Source organism: Miscanthus floridulus, chromosome 8 (genome assembly GCF_019320115.1).
Source record: "Miscanthus floridulus cultivar M001 chromosome 8, ASM1932011v1, whole genome shotgun sequence".
Lineage (NCBI taxonomy): Eukaryota > Viridiplantae > Streptophyta > Magnoliopsida > Poales > Poaceae > Miscanthus > Miscanthus floridulus.
In genome coordinates this window covers 73,106,177-73,118,264 of record NC_089587.1, presented here as the reverse complement: position 1 = coordinate 73,118,264, position 12,088 = coordinate 73,106,177, and the positions used below count along the sequence as shown (strand labels likewise).

Here is a 12,088-nt window from a genome sequence, read left to right as displayed (position 1 = left end):
TGGCCCGCCAGGCTCGAGCTAAAGATTGGCCTAACCCAAACTTGACTCGACACGATGTTTGATCAAGTCTAATTTAGATATAAGTCTGCAAAGTTGTTTAGATTTAGACAAACAAAACATACAAATTACAAGGGAAAAAGGTCCATTGTACTCCCCAAGTAATTTTGTTTGTTCACTATAACCCGATGATACACAAAAGAGAACTACTAAATCGTCCCAAAAAAATGTGTTAGTATATTTTTCCATATATTTCATCAAACTTGAGATTTATAGATTTATTAAAAAATGAGAATGACATATTATATTTTAGGATGGCGGAGTACCAACTTAAGACATGTTTGGATCTCATGGTCTAAAGTGTACACTACTATAGAAAATTTAACCGAGACGGGCAAAAATGCTTAGCCGAGGCAGGAAGCCACCCGCCTCGGTCCAAAGGTCACGGTTAATCACTTCTTCATTCACATTGGGACATAAAAGGTAGCAACTAAATTTTAAACCACTTTAGCTAAGGAGGAGTGATTCTAATCGAGAAATGGTTCTCCATCAGAATAACTCCTCCTTAGCTAAACAATAAAAATCTATACAAAATCTGGTGGGGACCAGACAAGAATCACTTCTTCATTCACTTCGGGACATAAAAAGAAACTCGCTTCTTATTGCTTCCTATTCAGGGCCTATTTGCAAAGCTCCACTCCTAGATTCTCTAGCTGTGCTCTTGATTCTCTGGTAAAATGATTCTACTTGATTTTGGTGGAGAGCAAGTGAAAATTGATTCTAGAATAATTCTGGTAGAGATTGAATCAGGAGCAGAGCCAGTTCTGTCCCCAGCTTCTTTGGAGCAAATTCTCTGGACAATGTGACGGAACCAGAAAAAAATCCACCTATGGTGAACTTTATATACTAACTAATTTGTGTGACAGAGCAATCATACACAGGATAAGAGATAATAATGCGGTGTTCCAATTATACGAGCAAAGGATTTTTCATTCCTAATTAATCGATCATATATGTAACTGAAAGATGAAACTATCAATTAAAGCACCAATAGCTGCGACATGGAGAAGGGAGAAATCTCGTGAATCAGCAGCCCAGCACCGTTCCCACCAAGGGAATGATGAGAGAATGTTTGACCAGGAAGGGGGGTTCGGCCCGTTAGGGCGGACCGCACCTGGCGACCGCGCCCAGCACCCCGCCGCCGCCAGCCACCCAGGCGCCGGCGGCCCCCTCCCCCTTCCTTTCCTTCTCTATCTCCACTACTCTCACTAGCCCCTCCTCCGCCGCCGTTTCCGGCCACAGGTCCGCTCCAATCAGGATGGGCCGACCCCTGTTCGGCGCGGCTGCCGACCCGGCGCCGGTGGCCCTTCCCTCCCCCACTCTCCTCCCTCCTCCAGTCGCGTCCGGTCTCCACCTGCCGTGCACACCGCAGCTGCAGGTTGATGCGGACGGCAGCTCCAGTGGTGCTTGCGGGATGGCCGCCCGGCCATCGCCACCGGCCACGGGGCCTGCGCCAAGCCCGCCGGCGGTTACAGATGGGCCGGCCCACCACCTCCCTCCGCTGGAGAGCTCGGCGGCAGCGCCGATGCAGCCAACCCCCTACGTGCCTGGCCATCCCGGAGAACCTGGGTGTCGGGGCACGCGGCCCGCCGGTGGGTCCTCGCTCACGGGGGCCTCCGGGGCTCCGCCGCTGTCGAAGCCGGCAACCGCCATGGCGAGGGCGACCTGCTGCTCCACTGGACCAGATCCACTCGACGTCTTCCTCGTCCAGATCTCATTAGGGTAGGCGACCACTGCCCGGAGGTCGGTCCGGCGCGGCAGTCGGCCATGGGCGGCTCCCCTCCGAGCCCGCAGTCCGCGCTCTCTCCCTTCGCCTCTCCCTTCCACCCACGGCAGAGCGCGGCGGGGCGTTCTAGGACCGTCGTTGGGCGGACGATGGGTCTGACTCAGATGCAGAGCGGTCATCCAGTGCCTCCCCAATCTCCTACCTCGACGCTGCCCGTCGACAGCCAAAGACGCGAATGGCATCACCGCCGCCTGCGAGAGCTCCGCTGCGATCCATCGTCGTCATTGGCATACGTGGCGCTAGCGCCGAGGCGGGCAAGCTTGGCAGCGACGACGGGAGGCGGCGCCATTGGCATACACATCGCCGGCCACGACCTGAGTTGGTTCACGGCCTGCCTGTCCGGCTGGTCAATGGCTGCGTCCCTGCCCGCCAGTGGCTCGCCGTGGACGGGTCTCTGCCCCAACGCTGATGTGTGGTGGGAGATCCTCCCCCGGCAGCAAACAAGACCGCCAGCTACCTCGGCTGAGAAGCAGCTTTCGTAGGCTAGGAAGATCCCGCAGAGCTTCACCTTTCGTACTCGCACTTGTTTGCGCTGCCACGGCTACTGCCACGTGCATTCGGTTTTAAGAACAAAATCAAAACAAAATCAGATATATACTATATGTGAGCCTATAAAATTAAATTTTACATATAGTTATAAATAGAATAATATCATAAGATAAGGCCTATATTACATAGCGTATTAGTATAAAAAATACAACCTCAGAATATAGACAGCGGAAAGATAACTCCGATCTTCAGATGAAGACTCCACTTCCCTCACTTCTACAGGGACAACCGGCTGGTTGATCACATGTCTAGTTCCTCCAAACTCTAGCAATCTGGTACTCATACGGGATTTTTATCTAAATAATTAAAAAATAAAGCAAGCGTAAGTACATGTCGTACTTAACAAATATAATATAGGGTTTATGAGGCTCAAAAGGCTGACACTGGTTAACTGCGATTAGCTTTTAATGAGTTATGATTTTAGCAATAGGGTGACAACAAGTTTATTCACAAGCCCATATAAACACATGATCAGGTAAACATGAATAATGAATAGCATAAATAGTAATCATTAGTGAACATCTTCATTATCAGTATCATCATTGTTCATCATCTATTCCGTAAATGTTTTAAGGCCGCTCGTGACCATGAGCACAATTGATATACCAGTTTTATACTCTGCAGAGGTTGTACACTTTCACTGTGAGTCGTGATTTATCCTTTCGTCCGAGGTAGCTAATCTCTTGACCCACTTCCAAGGAAGGTCGGCAGGGTTCAATATGAAACCTTTCAAAAGTTCGTCTAACAAGTTAGAGTCATTAGATTCACTTAGCAAACAGATATAGAGCCCCCCTTCCCGATGGCACAATGATACGCAGCCTATACACAAGAGGACAGATGCCGCACTATATCCGATTCGGCAAGCCATTTTATGCTAAAAAAGCTAACCATTAACAAGCTAGAAAAGGTTCTCATACTGAGCTAAAGTCAGAGCCATGTAACCCTCACAGCTGTACTGTAAGTCCCAGATGATCACTTATAGATAAGTCCTTAGGGAGAGTAATCTAGAGCACAAAAAAATAGCCTAATGCTCTAGCCTCCTTGTTCCATGTTGCTAAAAAGCATCTTTTAGTGTTTATTGCATATACCATTAGTCAAGTTACAAGATCATGATTTTAGTTGAGCACTAGCATCATACTACCCAATACAATGCCCCATAGGTATCAAGGTACAAGTATAAAAGACTAAAAAATCCTTAGTGATAGTCAAGGTAGACACATTGCAATATGAATTAAATGATTAAAGGTGTACAGGACAACAAGAAAGATCACATGCTATACTTGCCTTATACACTTGCTCAAACCCCCTCATACTTCTGCTTCTGGTCAACACCTTCTGATCTTCAACGCTTACAAATGTTTCTCGTTCTACTCATAGCAAGCACCATGCATAGGCAAACATCATATCATCCAAACGCCCGTCAAAATTAGAAAACTTTGAAAATTCATATATTTTTTATAACTAAATTTGCGCTAGCTCAAACTAAACTTGATAAATTTTATCCAAATATTAAAATTATTCATTTTATTTAGTGTTTTCTATGCACAACCTAAAATCAAAAAATTTGGGGGTGTGACAATCGCTAGGGACTGCAAGCGGCCCAGGCATGCTGTGACGTCGGCGACAAAAGATGGCGACTGGCCACGCCACTCCGCTCATGGTGGTAACTGACGGGCCTCCCAGCATGCGCCCTATGGTGGCTCGGGCGGGGCCGTGCAGGGTGCCACGGAGGGCACCGACACAACCTAGCGTCGATGATGGCGGCGACGCCGAAGTAAGCCGGCGAGGGACATCAGCCTGGGCGTGCCGGTCGACTTCGACATCAACACCGCTGCCACTGCCGTCGCCGTCGCTGCACGCTGCTTCTCCGAGCCAAATTCGCTGGCGTTGGAGCTATGCCCGTGCGTGGGGCCTCCCGCATGGGTCGACCCAATGTTGGAGGAGCTTGCCGCCTCGCTCGTCGTGAGCCCCTAGCAGGGGCACCAAAGCCTAGGTGCTCGACTACTCCGGTGGCCATCTCTCAGGAGATGGACGCATCACTACTGGACACTCGTTCTTCGGTGAAGACTGCCTAGTGGACGGTGGACTTGCCTCTGTCGTCGCTAGTGCAAGGGCCACCATAGGTCACGCCGCCATCGGGGGGTGGGGGGACAACCCGACGTCATGGATGCCGAGGCGCGCCCTGACCCAGTGCTGATCCGGGCTGCCACCCCGAGAGACGCGACGGTCATGGCTGCCATAGACGCCGCCAACCGCACTCCATCTCTTGAGACGACCCCTGCCAACATATGCCTCAAGCGCTTCACCGAGCGAGTCACAAAACTGAGGTAGCTGCCACTCCCAGAGCTGCCCGGAGATGATACGACCCACGGCAGACGTACACCGCCCGTGCTCCCCAAGAGGAGCAAGCGGATAGCGGCGCAGAGCATATCTCATATCCCGGCGTCCAAACGAGGTGAGCACCTTGTCTTGAAGCGTCTAGGACTAACCAGCGGGATGTCTTCTCCGTCGACGTCGGCCCTGAAGGCGTACGAAGAAATCTACGGCGGTGACCCCAGCAATATCCAGGCGCTACGTGAGTTATTCCCACCGGACGGCGACATAGGTGCGCGCAAGCGGCGCCGCCGTCACTCGGTGGCCTGGGCATCGGCCTCCTAGCTAGCGCCGCAATTCAGGTTGATTATTGTCCAATGTAATAGCATAGTTTTCAGTACACTAGAGGATCTGAACATCTATGTAAAACTTATTGGCCCCTATGGCGCCGCTAAGGCGTGTTGTAACGAACATTTTCTTTACCTTAATACAGAGACATGCAGACCTTTTGCGTGATCGAGAAAAAAATTGTTCCCACTAAGGCAGTGACCTAGCAGCGAAGAGGTGAAGACCGCGCGCTAGCCACTAGCGTCGAGCGTCGGCCATCGGTGGACAGCGGGCAAACTGAACCGGCGAAGTGAGAAGCGTTGCATAAAGGCCAGAGGTTGTTCATCTTCCACTTGGGCTTCATGAGGCTATCTCCAACAACAACACCCAAAATACCAGATTCATTCGTCTTTTGGGTAGCGCTACAAGCAAATGGTTCAATACATATTTGGCATCTTCTCTTACAACAAGACTCAAAAGAGAATCCTTTCTGCAAATGTGTTTCGAAGAGAGAGGATGTCTATATTTGGGTTGTGCCTCTCAGGCAACCCAAAATAGGTCTCTTGTATAGGTATTTTGTTGGAGGCTGATTTTAGATCTCTCATTATCTATTTTAGATTTACGTGCTCATCAGACCGTCTGAGTTAAGTTTGACTCAGTACGCGGCCCAAATAGGTCCAGGGGCGGTCCAGTTGCTCGTACGCAGAAATATCGGCTTTGTCTTCCTCCGTTCGACTGTTCCTCGTAGATACAAGAAACCGGCCATGGCCAGGGCCAGGCTGTGCCACATTGGCAGTCAGGTCACCGCCCGGGAGATCTGGCGGCTGCCAGACCTCGGCGTATTGGTGGATGTGCCCCTGCTGTAGATCCCTACCAAATGCCTAAACTGCATACGGATTATCTAACAAGAATCACTTCTCTATACGTATAAGCTGGGAGCTTAAAAAAAAACTCTATTCCTCCATCACTCCCCATTCAATCACCACGAGAATCGCCACAGGAGCAAATTCATTTGCTTCCTAACCGCTCTTCCATCAAAATCACTCAATATCAAGAATTAAAGCTCAAGAATAAGAAACGGGAGCCCTACCAAACTAGCCAGTGTAAAAAAAAAATTCTTGTCTTCTCTTCACCAAAATCTATGCGCATTTTGGCTATTTGGCTAAGGAGTGGACAATCTGCTCCAAGAAGCCATACCAAACGGTTCCTCAATCTTTATCACAATCACTTGCTTCCTTACCAAAATCACTTCATCAAAGAACCAAGGAGGTGGAACTGAGAATCAGTTTGAGATTTGTGGAGCTAGTTTTGATCTAGTTTTGCACGTTGAAAAGAGGAGAGGATCTGATGATGAAAAAAATAGCATCCCTCAAAAAAACCTAAATTGGACTAAGAATAAGTTGCGATGTCTCCTTCAAGACCTTTAATTAGCAATAGTAAGATAGCATAATTCCACATAAATAAACAGGAAACACCTCATCCTCCTTCCCGTTCAGCTTCCGTATTTTTTCTATAAGTATAAAAAAACAGGTAGAATAAATATAGAAAAGAGGGACATTCCCAAACAGAATGCAAGTTGCGCTTCTGCACCTTTCATTTTTTTTTAAACCATCAGCTTCACCGTGAAGCTGAAGTTTAACTGAGTGTGCAAGTAATCAAAGGCAGTTTTTATTTCTTTTTTATTTTGCTATTTCCATGTAAAAATAGATTCCAAATTGCAAGATTTAGCCATTATCTAAAATAGAAAGCCAACCTAAAAAGTAGAGTACTGCAACCGTCTATGTAAATTTGTCCTTATCTATATTTGAAACTGCCACGTCATCCAATTTTAATCAAAGATCTGATCGTGTTGGTGTGGCTTTCTTCCGCCGCCATTATATAGCCTGCGTTACACAGCCGGTCTTGGAAGGGCTTCCAAAGAACTGCACTCCCTTGGCACCGTTGCTTGGCGTTGGCGGCAGCTGATGTAGTACGCACCGGGACCGCTTGCTGAAGCTCGACGCGGCCACGGAGTCAGACTGTTGGGGTGTAAAGAAAAGAGATCGGTCGCCCCGAAGCTTCACATGCGCACGGGCGCGCTACGCAGTAGCGCGGCGGTGCCTGTGGCACAGAGATGAAGTCGGAGTGTGCGAACCTGAATGCCTGGATGCCCTAGGGGTGGCATTCCGTGACGACGATGTGGCACAACCGCTCCAAATAACATGTTTTTAAAGACACTCGTCTTTCACTATCCTAAAAGTTAGCTACATTGGATCTGTCGAGTACACCCCACGGGAGAACTCAAATTAATCCACGTTTTACCTACAGAATCCAATAATAAGTACGAGCTTATAATACTTTGTTCATTTCATACTGTGGGGGTACGACCCCGGATACCCACGGCAGGTCACATGGGCTATGTCTTCAGGGGCGGCCCAGCCCGCAAGAAGGAGCCTTGCGGGGCACGGTTCTGCTCGGCGACCCCCGCAAGGCACGGAGAGGATATCCTGAAGATGTTACGAGATCTGATAGGATACGTACGATCCCATGTTTCTTGTAATCTGTTATTACTTTCCGGTTATCTCTCAGATCTAACCGACTTGTAACCTTGCCCCCCAGACTATATAAGGCGGGCAGGGACCCCCTACGAATTCACGGCAAATCATACAATAGCTAATACAAACCAATAGACCACAGGAGTAAGGTATTACGTCATACTGACGGCCTAAACATGTATAACTCGTGTGTCTTTGTTGCTTTCTTGTTCTTGATCACACGCTCCTCTGCCGATCAATCTACCATCGTGGGATACCCCTCGGTGGACTGCCGACGATATTCTGTCAATAGTTGGCGCGCTAGGTAAGGGTGTGCGTGTTGTTTCCTTATCGAACAAGATGGTTTTTTCCGCAGGCTCTTCGTCCCTCCCGTAGCCCGGCCAGATCTTCACGGTCGGATCCATCACGTGGGTCATCAACGCCGACGGAGTTGGAGAGCTTCTCGAGCCGGTGCAGATCTGTTCTGCACCGACCACCCTCGCACCTGCAACTGCAGATCCAATCTCGGAACCACTTCCGGGGTCGACTCCATCAGCCACCCGTCGCTCGCTTCCTTGCTACCAGAGGAGGCATGTCAACAATGACGATCTAATCGAATCTATCGATCGGGTCGGCCTGAAACTCGCCGATTGCCTCTCCATTGCTGAGTCAGCTCTGGACACCCTTGTTCAGCACCGAGCACCCTTCGATCCCGATCTGTCGACATTCAATGCTCGGCAGACTCCAGGGCTCGCCGTCCTACCTAAAAGCATCTAGGCCCCTAGTTGGGTTTCGATGATTAATGACAATACAAGATTACTATGACTAACGTGTGTTTTGCAGAGGCAATTAAGTTAGGTCATGGTAATGAAGATCGATTGGGCAATCAAAGTTGTCATGCCCCCTCGTTGGAAATCGTTTCGGTTTTCAAATGATGGACGACAAGGTTAAGGATGATTAGTTCTAAGTGTCGATTTGAGTTGGAGAGATACTTAGAGTTGTTTAGGACTTTGTTTTTCCTTTGGCCGTACTATTAAGGGGGGTATGGATGGGTAGCTTGACCTAGTTGAGTCTAGTGAGTTAGGTGTGGTGCACACTTATTAAAACTAGCTCTAGGTAGCTCCTACGAAGCCCTTTGATCCTATGGAGCAAACTTCATTCACAAATGATCGAGAGTTGGAAGTGAATGGAGGGTCAAATACTGACCGGACGCTGGCTCCGGTGCGACCGGACGCTGGCAGCAGGGTCCGGTCAGTTCATTTGACCGAGGAGAGTAAGTCTGGTGTGACCGGACGCTGGAAGGTCAATGTGACCGGACGCTGAGGGTCAGCGTCCGGTCGACTCCAGTAAGGGTCCAGACTTGAGAAAGTGTGACCGGACGCGTCCAGTCAATACTGACCGGACCCTGAGTATCCAGCGTCCGGTTGAGTACAGTAAGCATCCAAGAGCGACCGGACGCGTCCGGTCATTACTGACCGGACCCTAACAGCGTCCGGTCATCACTTAAAAACTGTTGCGTGGGTTGAACTGACCGGAGCGTCCGGTCACCCCGTAGAAGCTCATAACGGTTCGTTTTTAGGCTGCCTTATAAATAGAAGCTCCACTCGTGTGTGGAGTGACTTTTGCTTATTTCAACAGCTGAGAAACATGTTTGTGAGTGCCAAGAAGAGCAAGGTCCTAGTGAGGTGTTTGTGATTTGAGAATCCAAGAGTGAAACCTCATTAGTGAATCAAGAGTAGACAAGTGTGCATCCATCTTCTCATAAGGCTTCGCGTGGTCAAGTGAGAGTTCGTGCTTGTTACTCTTGGTGATCGCCATCACCTAGACGGCTTGGTGGTGATTGGGAGCTTGGTGTTCACCCGGCGGAGCTTGTGGGTGACCCAACTCAAGTTATGAGCGGCTTTGGGTGATTCGCCGCGACGGAGTGTCGAAGAATCAACCCGTAGAGAGCACTTGATCCTTGCGCGGATCAAGGGGGAGCTACACCTTTGCGCGGGTGCTCCAACGAGGACTAGTGGGGAGTGGCGACTCTCTGATACCTCGGCAAAACATCGCCGCGTTCCTCTCTCTATTTACTTTGAGCAATTCAATACTTGTCTTTACATTCATAGAATTGCCATGCTAGAGTAAGTTTGGAACATAGGTTGCAAGTCTTTTGTGCGTTAATTTGATAGAAACACTTTTCTAGGCACAAAGGGGTTAATTGGGCTATCTGTAGGATTTGATTATTGCAAGTAAATTTAGAATTAGCCCAATTCACCCCCCCCCCCCACTTGGGCATCTTGATCCCTTCAATTGGTATCGGAGCCTCGTGCTCACGTTTTTAAGCTTAACCGCTTAGAGTAAGATGTCTTACGGGGATGGACCTCCTCCTATCTTCGAGGGAGATGATTTTCCATATTGGAAAATTCGCATGGAGGCATACCTAGAAGCTCTAGACATTGGAATACTTAGAGCCGCCTCTCAAGGGTTCCCAACACCTAAGAATCCCGCACAACTTCAAGGCGATGAAGTGAACTATGAAAAATGGAATGCAAAGGCTCGCAACACCATCTTTAGAGGTCTTTGCAAAGATGTGTTCAACCGCGTAAGGAACCACAAAGACGCCCATACACTATGGTCGAACGTTTGTGCGCTCCATGAGGGAACTAAGAGTGAGCGTGAGGAACGCTATCATCTTGTGATTAAAAAGCTAAATTCATTTGAGATGCTTCCCAAAGAATGTGCTAATGAGATGTATTCACGTTTGAATGTTCTTGTAGAGGAAGTCAATGGGCTTGGACTTACTCAAATGTCGCCATCCGACGTTGTGAGAAAGATCTTGAGTGTCCTCCCCATTGACAAATATGGCCATATTATGACCGTGCTACACCAAGGTGATCTTTCTACCGCTACACCGACATAAATCTTGAGAAAGATCAATGCTCATGAGATGTACATGCACATCACCCCACAAGATGGCTCATCCTCTACAAAGAAGAAAGAGAAGGACTTAGCATTCAAAGCTAGCCAAGATAAGGGCAAAGCAAGACTTGAGTATGAGAGCTCAAGTGATGAAGATGATGAAGAAAGTCTTGCTCTCATGGTGAAGAAGACCGCCAAGATGCTAAAAAGGCTAAACAAGAGTGGCATCAAGTTTGACGGCAAGAAGAAGAAGTTCTTCACTAGCTCAAGAAGAAAGCCAATCTCCGAGATGGATTGCTACAATTTGGCGAACTTGGCCATCTAGCTCATCAATGTACAAAGCCCAAGAAAGACAAGTTCAAGAACAAGAACAAGGGCAAGAAAGATGACTCAAGCAATGAAGATGAAGATGAGAAGAAAAAGAACAAGCCATACAAGAAGAGAGATGGCAAAAAGAGGGACTTCTACAAGAAGAAGAAAGGTGGAAAGGCCTACATTGTCGGTGATTGGCTCATGGACATTGATTCATCAAGTGAATCATCCGATGATGATAGTGATGATGAAAAGGTGGCCGCCATTGCTATTGATCTTGCATCTTCACCGCCATCATTGCCATCATCCTCTACACACCTATGCCTTATGGCCAAAGGTGAACGCAAGGTAATTAAGAGTGATGATAGTAGTGATGATGAACATGCTAGTGATGATGATAGCGATAGCGATGATGATAACTCACCTACATATGATGATCTTGTCAAAATATTAAGAAAATACACTAAGATCATTAGAAAGAGTAGAGCTACAAATGAAAAGCTTGATGCTAAAAATGATTCACTCTTAGCTAAGTGTGATACATTGGAAAAGGCTAATGATGAGCTTCGAGAAACTAATGATGCTATATTATCCAAACTCAAGGAGCTCAAATCCTCCAAGAAAAAGCTTAAAGATAAACATGATAAACTTGAGTGTGTGCACAATGAACTCATCACTAGCCACAACAAGCTAAAAGATGAATACACTACTCTTAAGATTAATCATGATACTCTTGTTATTGCTCAAGAATTTTTACCAAATGAGCCACATGATGCTACTAACCATGTTGTCAAGATTGATATAGCTACTTCATGTGATGATTTAATTGATGAAAGCATTGAGCATGGATCTAGTAGCAAAGGCAAGCAAGTGGTTGAGTGCAATGACTATGATGAGTATGTCAAGCTCAAGAGTGACAATGAGAAGCTCATGAAAGATCTTGAAGAGATGAAAAGTCACAACACCATTGTGCTAGAAACTCTTGATCATGACAAAGAGTTGATCCTTGAGAATGAGAAGCTCAAAGAAGAAAACAAGAAACTCAAGGAAGAGAAGAACAAAATGGTGTAGGTGAGAGGAAGAACCGGACTTTGATCACTCTTGCAAGGACAATGCTTGATGAGTACAACACCCCCGAAGCTCTATGGGCGGAAGCAATCAACACCACATATTATGCATCCAATCGCCTATTCCTTCAAAAGTTCCTTGGCAAGACACCTTATGAGTTGCTCAATGGGAAGAAGCTGGACGTCTCATTCTTTAGGGTGTTTGGTTGCAAATGCTACATCTACAAGAAGCGGCAACACCTAGGGAAGTTTCAAAGACG

The 12,088-nt window shown here is 47.6% G+C and overlaps 1 protein-coding gene across 1 annotated transcript; it reads left to right on the top strand.

The window, feature by feature from the left end:
- The first annotated feature begins 1,315 nt into the window (after nt 1–1,315).
- Nucleotides 1,316–1,783, top strand: LOC136469380 (uncharacterized). The gene has a single exon (XM_066467594.1). The coding sequence runs from the start codon at nt 1,316–1,318 to the stop codon at nt 1,781–1,783; it is 468 nt and encodes a 155-aa protein (XP_066323691.1).
- The last annotated feature ends 10,305 nt before the right edge of the window (nt 1,784–12,088 follow it).

Bases quoted from the DNA above. Each gene is read 5' to 3' on its own strand.
- LOC136469380 (XM_066467594.1), top strand. From the start codon at position 1,316: ATGGGCCGACCCCTGTTCGGCGCGGCTGCCGACCCGGCGCCGGTGGCC.